A 12,524-nucleotide genomic window follows, 5' to 3' on the forward strand; every position below is an offset into this window, starting at 1 on the left:
ACATTTTCATTACATACTTCTTGTATTTTTCTGTTTTTTTTTACGTCATACTGTACTTTATTACACTGTCTGCACTACATTTCACTGCATTTGCTGGTCTGTTTGTTTCGAATTTTTGTTTTTATTTTCTGAATGGTTCACACTCTTATGCTTGTTTTATACTATCCTTCATTGCAACTATATTGCTCTGAACTGCACTAAACCGATGGCATAGTAACTATTTTGGTGGAGAAATTTCTTCAGCACACTATACCAAAATTATATCTCCTTTGTTTTTCTGTATTCTTTATGTGCCGTCAAAAAAGTGTTAGTATAATTTCACTAAATCTTTGTTTACAAAATTTTTCAGGTATGAGTGAACCACTCAGAACTTGAAATTGAAGGGGTGTATTGGAAATAATAGTCTGCTTTGATAAAATCTCTACGTTATGTATACCTAATGGAATGTTGTTGTACTAGTATGTAAACAGTTGGGATAAGTTATTCAATATTTCTTTCTTTTTATATTGTCAGGCTACCGTTAATTATCTTATTACCTACTGCAATTAATCTGTATTTTTCAATACTCTATTTACATAGCAATTCATCTGTCTTAGCTATTACCACGAATAAGTACTAGTCATTGATGTAGTTTACGTTTAAAATCCCAAAATTATAAAGGTCCTAGAATTCAAAATCTTGTGACTAACCGACCGTGGATGGAAGTCAGCATGTACTTACTGCAGCAGCGGAATAGCCCTCAATTCAGAGATGGAGTTTCATCTAGTGCCTGTCACTTACCTCAAGAATGCTAAAGAACTGTAGACTTTTAACACTGTACGGGAACATTTTGTAATGATGTATTGGAGAAACAATATATGATGGTTAGTTTAGAAAAGGTTTAGATAGAATGTTCTTGTCATAAGTAATTGGATATAGTGTTTGAAGTAAAAACTTCAGCCATTTCTGAAGCTTTGGATAATACATAATGCAGATATTATGAATCTACAAATAACTATGAAAAATGAGTTCTTCAATGTGTTCTAGACATTCCAACGAAAACATTTGGCATAAAGTGCAAAATTGTCTACATAATACGTTTAGTCACCTTTTAACTTAAGTATCTTTTTATAAATTAGCAGGTAATAATTTATATTTACCTTAATTATAGACGTATTAGAGACATGATGAAGATTAAATCTTAATAAATGTTTTTCGCCTTACCTAAACAATGTTATTAAATTGTTTTTAAAGGAGAGGCCTTTTTAAGCCTTATTCTGCCCATCCCAATGGGCCACGGCATGTGTGAGAAACATATCAAACAGAATAAGGAGCGTCAATACAGAACAAGTTCGTTGGTGCGCTATCTTTAACTCAGACACAAAAAGAAAGTCCAACGTCTTCGACTGGTCGGCCATCGGCACTCCCCTTAGTTAATTGAAATGTAACTAAATGAAAGAATTTTATTTCTGACTTGAATTCATGTAATCATAACTAACACATTTACGCAATGATCACAACTATAAAATAAACTTCATTGTATACCTTACTTATGGACAACAAAAATAGCGTATTATGCAGTTCTGTAGGTTTAGTCAATTTTTTTTAATACATTCACTCAGCTTGTTGCGAAAAAAATGAGCGTGCTCCCAGTATATAAACAGGAGAGAAATTCCATATTGACTAGAATGGTTCGAAGTGAGAATTGTGGATAAATAGAGAAAAATTGTTACAAACTTTGATCTGTAAAATCGCCTTTTATATAAGGCTATTTTAACTTTTATTTTTGACAATAAAAAAGAATGTTACTAGGAGATAAACAGTCAGTATTAATGTAAAATTGTGCACCGTGAAGCTAAATGGGTTATGTAAATCTACCTCATCAATGGCAAAACATAAAATACAGCGGCTAGCAATCAACCAACATTAGATCAGCTGATCAGCTGATTGTTGGGTTTGACGTTAGGGGTTAGAATATTAGTTGTTTGTGAATCTTTGGAATTAAGCCTATTTATTTACTACTTATAGTTTAATATAAAATCTAAGAGTTCAAATTCTTTTGTAATGGGTTCCGTTTCTTATCTAGTTTCAAGTGTTTTAAGAAACTCTATGAAAAGATATTGTCTTTTTCAAAGACCTAACGTTAGACCTATCAGTTTGAGTGAGGTTAGTTTATAATATTCTTTGGTCGGCATTTTTCTTGTTTAATTAATATAGTCAATGTAATAAAAACTACTAGCTAGCAACTAGGCCATTTGGTACACAATTAGTATTTGGTCAATCCATCTGTTTGTTTTATGTCTGAATGTATGCAGTAAATAATTATGAATATAGTTAACACAATACAATCTATTTTTGTATTTCATCAATAGGCTGTATCACATTATATTTAAAAAATCAACTTATGGTATTCAGACAGCAATAGGCTAACTTTACACATTCATATTGTTTTACATTTCATACTCTCCTTTATACATTTCACTTATGAACTAAATTTTAGTTTTATATATATTCTTAGAAACTTATATAATAGGCTACACAAGTTATAACACTAAATACAAAAATAAAATTGTAAAATCTGAAAAACATAAATAAGATCAATTGTGTCAAATAATCTAGTGCTTTGTACGCCAGATTAACAAGAAACGATGGAATGCATCTCAGGGGTCTCAACAAGTATCTGTATACGTCTCACTCAGTGTCCAATCCGCTGGCATCACTGCGCATGTGTAACAAGTTCAGCAGTCAATCCGTTTTTGCCGACTGTAATTACATGAAACTGCAGATCAGGCGTCAGTTTTCTTTTAAATCATGTTAATTTTAGAGTATGGGTATTAAAAAAGATTTATAAGTACTCATATAGCCTATTAACAAGGTGGTCTAATTTTCTTTGTATTTCAGCTTTCAAATAAAGTTTCTACACAATGTTTTAGTAGACACGGAATAATTTTGTTCTCTAATATAGAAACGTTTATACCACCTGTGCATTTAAATGTAATTAATAGGCTATCTCGTCTGTGGAGGATGTATGTGGTCTCTTTAACGTTTTATTGTTCACATCTCATGGAATCAATCGCTGCCTAAACCTGAGGACCGTGAGAACTTACTTTGATGCGCAATTAAAATATGTGTAAACATTCAGATTTCTTTTATTTACAGTCTCATGTTTCCGTTTTATAGATAAAAGTATTTCAGATTAATTATAATGTGAAACAATCTCACAATAATTGATTTAGTGTGATAATAGTTTTTTGAATATAAATCTTATTTCAATACTGTATATACTGTTCATTAGTTATATTTTATCACTCAAATTATTTTGCTTATAAAAAAGCTTAGATTCCTTAATTTCTACTTTTAGTATTAGTATTTCAGATTTGGTATTTTAAGTAACAACACTGTATCTTAATGGTTTTTCTTTTTTAAGATGGCTAAAAAATATCATTGAAACACTTTTTTAACTCCTAAATTTAATTGTTAGGACTAACTATTTACAGTAGGCACCGATTATATTGCAGTAAGGCCATTGTACCAAGAAAATTTACCACTAAAAATAGTGCTCTGGGGAAATTTTGGGTGATAAAACATATTGTGCATCACTGTCTACCCCAACCCAAATCACACTTTGAATGGCTTCAAACATATAGTAACAGGACAAGTTTAGTAATAGGAACTCCCCTCAAAGAATCTTTACACCAAATTCTATGATTCAACTTAACAAACTTTCTATTGAAACTTGTAAACTTATTCTATTTTGTGATACCTCCCCACAGTCTTAATCCATATGCTAAATGTAGATAGACGAGACCAAAATATGCTAGCAGGATCTTGGAGGAACACACACTCTGATAGGTTCCACAATAGAAATATGCTAGATGTAACTCTGGAATGTCAATTTTCTCTAAAAAAGATGTTTTCCACAATTATAGCAGGTAGCATGTTGAAGCCAACTAGACAACAGACTAGTTAGTTCCTTTGAAACAAAAAGTCGTGTCATGCTGGATCACTAAATTCGGTTTACATGACTGGCAAGTGAAAGTAATCTAAGATTTATTTTTCAAAAGAAAGTAGATGAAGAATGGAAAGTTGTTCCCGCAAAAAATGCTTAAGACCTAGAACTTAACCTGTACCTAGAACAACAAGACCAGTTGAAGTAATTAACCAAAATCCCTCTAAAATTTAGATGAATGGAAACCATAACCGCATTAATACCATTTATGTGGGTGATACAATATGTGGGTGCTCGTATTTCTCCCCATGTAGCAAACGTGCCAAAGTCCGTGATTCACAACATTTAAAAATTAGAATAGTAAACAAAATAAAAGGTTCCGTCTTCAACTGATCTTGTGTCAGCAAATGATTCTGTTCAAAATGAAGCTAACATTTTAGAACGTGGTTCCAGACCCAGTACATTTCCTTTGTTAAGTGACTCTCATGGACATAATATTTGTAGTTTACTTTAACAAAAACTTCTTTCAACTTGTAAAATTGTGAGTGATTAAGCTTGGTGGTATTATGGAGGTAGTCATTGAAGCCAGAATTTTGGTTCTAAACCAAATGGAGCTCACCAAAAAGGACCTTGGGGTTTTAATGGCCACGAAAAATAATATCACTGGACACTGAAGGTTTTGTAGATTTATTTATAACATTAAAATTAAAGACCTTGCGCTCAAAAATGTGTTGGTGTTGAGTATTCTTAAAAGGTATGATCAACCTGATCTCGATAAGCAAATTGTCAGAGTAAATGAGGATTTGGATAAAGTAGTTAAAAGTTACAGTTACAGTTATGCCTATCAACTTTCTCTTGACACATTGTAAAGACATCTGTATATGAAACATAGTTTGCATCTGAATGGGTTAGGCATTCTAAGTTGCAGATTTCATTGCTGATGTGATTCTATCTTGAGAGGATGCTGGTGATTTCTAAATGTTGGTTTGACAGTTAAACTAAAAAAACTGGTTTATACCTAATAGGAGATATTGGTACAACTCCAAATTGAACTACTGTAATCTTAACACTAATTCAAGTTGCAGCCCAAATTAACTTTTCTCTAAAATCTCATAATATATCCGATTCTAAGAAAAGTAATGCAGCTGCTCGGGCAGTGTATGGAGGAGTTTTGGTGAACACAAAATACAGAAATAGTTTTTTTAGGATGAGAGAGGAACCTTCCTTGGAGCAGGTGACAAATGATAGCAATCTCATCAGACAGATACACTAATCTGAACATCTTTCACCAAACATATGTGGCTTGCACACTACTAAGGATTTTATTCAAGTTGATTATTTGGAGTGTGGGCAGCACAACGTTATGTTCCTATCGAAACATAATTTTTCACCAGACCAATTTTAGTCCTTTTGTTTGTCAGATGTTGAAAACGTGTCTTCCCACTTTTGTCCATCAAGAATGAAAAGTGGTATTTGTGTGTCAGTAATATCCGGTATCACTTCTGGCTGGTTTATACCTTCCAGTTGAACCTAAAACTGGGCACAGCAAAAACCAATGTGTCACTTAAATCTGGGCAACCTTATGGATGTCCAGGAGCAGCACATCACTAATCGCAAATATTGAGATTCTGGGGTGCCAGGGCAAGGGTGGTTGATAGGTCTAGTCTACTGTGGGAGATGACTGTTGTAGTTTGGTGGGGTTTGTTCCCTAACCATCGGAGGTTCTTGCTAGCCTCAACAAGCTAGCAGAAACAACAAGTTGCTGTGCCACCCCCTGCCTGCTTTGACTGGTTGAGAGCTAGTCTTCCCTTTTTCCGGGGGGACATGACTTTGAGATTAGAAACCCACAGTTTTTAAAGTCATCTGCAGAAGCAACAATTAAAGACATGTATGATTGGTTTAGAAAAAATGGCTTGAAATTCAATAGCTCAAAGACAAACTTAATTCATTTTCACACCTCCCATGCTAAAACCAATGGCATTATAAATAAGATCAACTTTCCCTGTGGAGAGTAGAGTGCCAACTTTCACAGAAAGCCACATTTTTGGGAATTATTGTAGATGAGGCGATGAACTGGCAATCACATATTAATATGCTTCAAGAAAAACTAAGTAAAGCCATTTTTGCTATTAAAACCGTTGCAGAGGTAACTGACAAACAAACTGCCCTGATGGTATACCATGGTTACTTTGTTTCGTTAATCAGATATAGTATAATATTTTGGGGAAGTAATTATTCAAAAATTAATTCAATTTTTGTTTTAAAAAAGAAAGTGATTAGATATATGTTTAAATTAAAATATAGAGAATCATGTAAAGAAGTATTAAAAAAAAATAACATTTTGACAATTCCTGCTTTTTATATTTTGGAAGTTCTAAAATTTGTAAAAAAGAATCCACTAGTATTTACATCATCAATCATAAATCATAATTATAACACGAGAACTAATTATAAATACCCAATACATAAACTTACTATGTTAGAAAAGAGTCCCTATTACATGGGAATTAAAATGTTTAATATTATACCTGATGGGATGAAAAAAGAAAATAACTTATTACGTTTTGTTTCTTCTTTGATGGCAATATTAATAACAGCATGTCCATATAAGATTGAAGATTTTAATTCAGAACTGTTTAAAAAAGCATGAATAAGGCATGATGAAAAGATTTTTTTATTTCCTATTGCATGTAATGATATCATATATTTTATTAATAGTAGACTAAATAGCTTTTAGAAAAATTGACATGTCATACATTACAGGAGCTATGCTCCAACATTATGTAATAATTATATGACAAATAAATGATTGATTGATTGAGTGCCCTAATTATTCCTCATGGATCTCGATAGGACGCGGCCCCTACCCCCAACCTTATCAAACCTGAATATTCTGTTACTCTGGAAGCAGCGCTAAGGTTCTTATAGGACTAAGTGCAATTTACAAGCTTCTTGTCCTAAGAGAACAAAAGAAAAATCTGTCTTTTATGTTAAAGATGTTTGTCATTTGACAGCCAATAAAATCCTTTGTTGAGAGGGAACTCTTCTCTTAAAATTGTTGTAGTCTACAGATGCCCGGATACAACTGCGATGATTTTTTTCAATATATAACTGTATGTTTGAATAGTATTTTTCATCAGCAGTCTCAAATTGTTGTACTTGGCGATTTTAACAATGATGTTTAGAACCAGCAAAGCTCAAGTGTTAACTTCTTAAATTTAAATGTTGTACAATAACGTCATATTTAATAAAGTTTGAAAACTCTACATCGAATTGATGATATTTTTACTAATATTAAGGAAAGTTACATATTCAGTGTTGTCATTGTGTCATTGTGCGTTGTTGGACCATGGCCAGGTGGCGAAAGTCAACTTAGCACCAAGGGTTATTTCTGGGTCCAAGTTTAGTATGACTTATTGTTTTCAACACATAGTATCTAGTATTTTAGTGGCCACCTTGGGAATGAAAGCTGGATGGATATTTTCACTATGAACATTCTTAATGACAAATAAATAACACATTTTATAGAATTCTCCATCATTATTTTGAAATAGTGTTCCCGAAAATATAAGGAAAATCCAAATTGTTTCTAGCAATAAACCAACTCTTTCTAAAGACATGTTGACTCCTAAAAATCAATTACACTTTTATTGTATAATCTAACAAAAAATCTTGATATCAGTCATTTTCTAAGAGTTAAAGAAGTTCTATAAGTTCAAGAACATATACAGGAAGGATATCCGCAAATCTAAATCCAATAGGGTTGTGAACACTTTGAGGAAAACTATTTAGTAAACCCTTTTAATATAGTATCTATAGTAATCAAATGAAAAGTTAGAGGTGCATTTTACAAATTTATAAAATCTGTAGGAAATTAAAATAAATGTTATAAATGTTTTCTTTATCAAAAATATGATTGTTGTAGAACTTCACACACCTTTGGATGCAAGTTATAAACAACCAAATAACAAAAAAGTTATTTGAAAGGATCTCATATTTCTCTCTTTAAACATTTATGTAGGAATAAAATTATATTTAATTCTTATTGTAAAATATATTTAGTTACCTATAATTAAAACTATTAAACTAATTAAAACAATAAGAAATTACATATTTCAAAAAAAATTATTTGGCATGTTAACGTATTTAAATTTGAAGCTTCTCTTCTAATTAAATATGCTGTGAAGGTTTAAGCTAACTAACAAAAAATTATTTGTTCAGAATTTTGGATTAAAAAATTGTACAACGTTATTGGAACAGTTTAGAAAATGTATTAATTGAATTAAACATTTTTATTGTAGTATACCATCTATGATTACGAATTGCTGTATTTGTTTTTATTGTTGCTGTTGTGTGCAGTTTTGGTTTTTGTCTTCTGTTTGTTTTAGTCATTTATTGTACCTGATTTTTGTTTAACATTTAAATATTTTTGATTTTTGTATCTAATGAATTGGGTATCCAATATAACATATTCAAATTTTTGGGCCTTGTGCTTGGATTTTCCAAATAAAAATAAATTTATTTCCTACTGTCTAGTTTATGTGCCATATATTTTTTTCATTTTCAGGTAAACTATTCAAAAAAAGATTCTTCAGATATCCCTAAAAATACACTAGAAGAACACATCACTGCTCACAAGCAACCAACTTATGGTTTGGTTTATGACAAGAAGCCTTTCAAGGTCGCTCTGAAAGCAAACAAATTGTACAGCTGGTGCTGTTGTGGCTGGAGCAAAAATCAGGTGATTTTGAGAGTTTAAGAGTTCCTAGATACTAGTTTCAGTAAATTGTAGACTAAAGATGGTGGATCAACTTTGTATACTTTGTACTTTGTATACTGCAGATACCATGAAATGAAATCAGGTATTGAACAAAGTGAATAAAAAACATTATTGATAATTTTGCAACTATTGGATGTTTTTAAGTTACTACTACCTTTTTTAATAAAGTGAAGTAGTGATAACTAGGCATAGTTATTGATACAGTTATTATCTGGTTTATCTCATAATATTTATTTAAACATTTGTTCAACAAAAGTAGAATCAACCTTCTGGAAGTAGAAACTATTGGATATGCAAGTCTCACAAAATGCAGCTTGTTTTGGTTAATTGTACAACTATGGATTTGTTTACGCATATACAAGATAGTTAAATGCAATATAATAGTAGAAAGTAGGATAATCAATTTGAGTGTAAAGAAAGTTGGAAACAACTAGTTAATTAAGCCTTCTCTTTCCCTCTCGTTTGATTAGTTTTGAAGCTGTATTTGCATTAACAATACAACCACTAAACTACAGGTAGACATGCTTGTAGACTCTTCCAGCTCGCACATTGGTGTATTATCTCTTTACTTGTCAATACATTCTTTTTTTCTTTATCTTCATATTTTAGCTCATCCAGGATTAGGACTATCCTAAGTCATTTTCCTGAGCCAATGGATATACTGCAAGACACTGAATTTTCTCCCTTTTTATGACAGTGCAGAAAATTAATTATAAACTACCTATGGAAGAAATAGTCTTGTATCTCACAGTTATATTGTCAGGTTTACACTCAGAGAATATTCTATTGTGTTTTGCCCAACAGCAATTTTGAGGAATCCTCGTTAATTATACTTCCTTTGGAATCCTAGTTTGGGATTACATTGTTGATCCACATTTGAAACCACTGTTCCCCGGAAAGAATACTAGGACGAGGGAAAGGCAAAATCGAGATATCCATTCCCTTGCCAGTTCCCATGTGTCGGAAACTGCAGAGATTATAACACTGTGGTTGCATGGCTTTATGCAGTTCTAATTAGAATATGACATGGTATCAGTTGGTTGACACTTCTTTGACGATAGAAGGTTTGACAGGATAACAGGTTTTTGGACATTTGCCATTGTGATGGTTGCAAAAGGTATAACAGAACGTTTCGAGGATTGGAATCTATAATCTTCATCAGGTCAGGTGGGGGAGGTATTGGTACATACAAAAATAAATAACAGAAAGAAGAAGAAAAGAAGGGAAAGGTAATGGTTCAAACATACCCAAAAGCTGTTTGGAGTCCAGTCCCCACTTTTATCTGTACCGGTGTGATGTGTGGTTGTGTTTCTCGTACTTGTGACTCGTGCTCTGGACTTGCATTCTTTGCAGTGACAATGCCTGGACTGTTTGAACCCTTTTCTTTTCCTTCTTTTCTTCTTCTTTCTATTATTTATATTTGTTGTACTAATACCTCCCCCACCTGACGAAGAGGATAGATCCAATCCTTGAAACATTGTGTTATACCTTTGGTTGACACTGATGAGAGATATATAAACAAAAAGAGGTGAGATGTTTGTATTGTCACTCGTGTTGAATGGAGATCCTCGTCATGTGCTTAGCATATCCCAAAATAGACAAAGTATTGGGATGACAATTCTGAGGCTGGGCCTGTTTCCTGTGCACAGCTGGCTGATAATATTGTGTACAGTGACCTGGGGCAGAATGTTTTAGCATCAGAACACGAAATTCTTGAGTTTCTAGTTTCTCCAAATAAGTCACTGTGAACTTGAAATCATGGAATTAGACTTGATAATTTACATAACGCCCCACAGTTGGGGTGTTGTGTAAATTATTCCTTTCTACTTTGTTCTGTTGTGGCTACCAGCTTTCTTCTACCATTACTTTCTTATCTTATTCCCAAATTTTTGTTTGTCACTCTTAACATTCCAATGAAAAAAATGTATGCTGATATGAAAAATGATCATTGTAAAATATGTCTTTGTCAAATAAAATTATCCTTCAGAATTGTTTACCTTTATTAAGAAATAGATATGATAAATTCGTTAACTATCTTGAAGTAATTGTTATAACTGACTTCCCCCAGCCATTCTGCGATGGGTCGCACAAGAACCCATATGTCCGGATAGAACTGCGGCCGGTGAGGTTCATGGTGGAGGAAGACAAGGAATACTATCTGTGTAACTGCAAACAGACGAAACACCGACCCTTCTGTGATGGGACTCACAAACGAGAGGACATCCAAGAGCAGGTCAGGTCCTAGTCCAGCTCCACAAGGTTCACTGCCATAAGACTGTAGACTGACATATGGGCCTTATACTACTTGGGAGGAAAATCATTCATTATCAAAGTCAGTGAAAATGAGGAAGCCATCAATAACTCAATAGGTTTCTATTTACAGAAGTGTCTAGTCATACTTAGTTATACCTCTACACTGATATCTTGTCATGTTAGATAAGTTATTATTTGGAGCATGTTTGAATAATGCAGATTTACAGTTACAATAGTTATGAAGAGAAACTAATAAATAATGTCTAGTTTATAGACTAATAGAATAAGAACTACAAACTACAATCTAACTGGCAATCTTGTCTAACTGTCTTGTCTATCTTGTCTGCATATGTTGATGCATTTATTATATTGGAACTAAGTGAGTTGTTTGGAAAGTAAGTTGCCCTAACAAATAAAAAAAGTACATGTAACTTTTACAACTTTTTAAAATATACATTTTAAGGAGAAACTATTGAACTATTTTTTACATATATAACATTTTACATTTAAGCACTTTTCTTATCTAGGTACAAGCTTTTTACTAACAGTTGCATAATACTCTGCCGCCTATGCCTCCAGACACAAAACACAATTCACAAAGAATTTCCACTGGTTGCATTTTGTGTACCAAAAGAATTAACAGTTGGTGGGAGGTTTGACTGTGCCGGCCAATTCGAACACCAGATTAGAGCGCTTAGAATGGCATAGTGACATTGCTATATGTGTGACAAACGCAGTGCCACTTAGATCGCGTCGCTACTTCCACCAGTTCGGCAATAAGATGCCTTAGCAACTTACTTACTGCAAAACCCTCGTATTTGAAGTACCATTAAATCTTCTTATGAACAAATTAAATAAAAAATAAAGTCCTTACCAGCTTAAGTAAAAAAATTTCTGATGTGTAAAAAACTTACAACAAATAGTATGTAAATATTTTATTTTGGTTTATATACAGTATGATCAGTACAAATTACATTTATAAAAAGTTATTGGTGGTTGTTCTATAATAGTTACTGATAAAACTAACCACGTTGTTTCTTGTTTAGTTTACAGTTAAACTGTTTTCTTGACTAGTAGAGTAAGGTCTAGTTTAGTTAATGTTTGTTAATGGTTAGTTAATGCCATTGTTCTCAGTTTACTTTACAATTAATTGTATATTACCAAGTGTGGAATGTGAATAAATTTCTAATTTTTATTTAATATTACATAGCATTCTTTATTTTAATTTGTCAATTACATGGATGCTACAATATTTCTAGAATATTGTTCAGACTTACATTATCATAAAGACAAAAATACCATAGTTAAACCGTTTATAAAAAGACTCTGGGCAATTTTAGTTCAAGCAGGGTGGTGTAAATACCCCTCCGCCGCTGTGATGCTGCGCTCGCTCAATCTCCCCTCCACTGCTCGGCGCTTGCCCGCTCGCTCTATCCCTGAGCTGGCCACTGCCACTGTGTTACTAACCTCACACAAAAATACAAGCTCCCTGGATGCGTCTATGGCTACATTAGTCTGTTCAATTAATATTTAACGCTTGGACTACGATTCTTGTATAGGCCT

At 32.8% G+C, this 12,524-nt stretch overlaps 1 protein-coding gene across 1 annotated transcript; it reads left to right on the top strand.

The window, feature by feature from the left end:
• The first annotated feature begins 1,916 nt into the window (after positions 1 to 1,916).
• On the top strand, positions 1,917 to 12,166 carry LOC124361953 (CDGSH iron-sulfur domain-containing protein 3, mitochondrial-like). The gene is made up of 3 exons (XM_046816039.1): positions 1,917 to 2,145; positions 8,496 to 8,669; positions 10,777 to 12,166. The coding sequence occupies exons 1-3, from the start codon at positions 2,044 to 2,046 to the stop codon at positions 10,951 to 10,953; spliced, it is 453 nt and encodes a 150-aa protein (XP_046671995.1). The 5' UTR covers positions 1,917 to 2,043; the 3' UTR covers positions 10,954 to 12,166.
• The last annotated feature ends 358 nt before the right edge of the window (positions 12,167 to 12,524 follow it).

Source organism: Homalodisca vitripennis, chromosome 5 (assembly GCF_021130785.1).
Source record: "Homalodisca vitripennis isolate AUS2020 chromosome 5, UT_GWSS_2.1, whole genome shotgun sequence".
NCBI classification, from domain to species: domain Eukaryota; kingdom Metazoa; phylum Arthropoda; class Insecta; order Hemiptera; family Cicadellidae; genus Homalodisca; species Homalodisca vitripennis.

Coding starts and splice junctions, on each gene's coding strand:
- LOC124361953 (XM_046816039.1), top strand. CDS start 2,044: ATGGGTTCCGTTTCTTATCTAGTTTCAAGTGTTTTAAGAAACTCTATG. Junction 2,146..8,495: donor GACCTATCAGTTTGAGTGAG/GTTAGTTTATAA, acceptor TTTCATTTTCAG/GTAAACTATTCAAAAAAAGA. Junction 8,670..10,776: donor GTGGCTGGAGCAAAAATCAG/GTGATTTTGAGA, acceptor GACTTCCCCCAG/CCATTCTGCGATGGGTCGCA.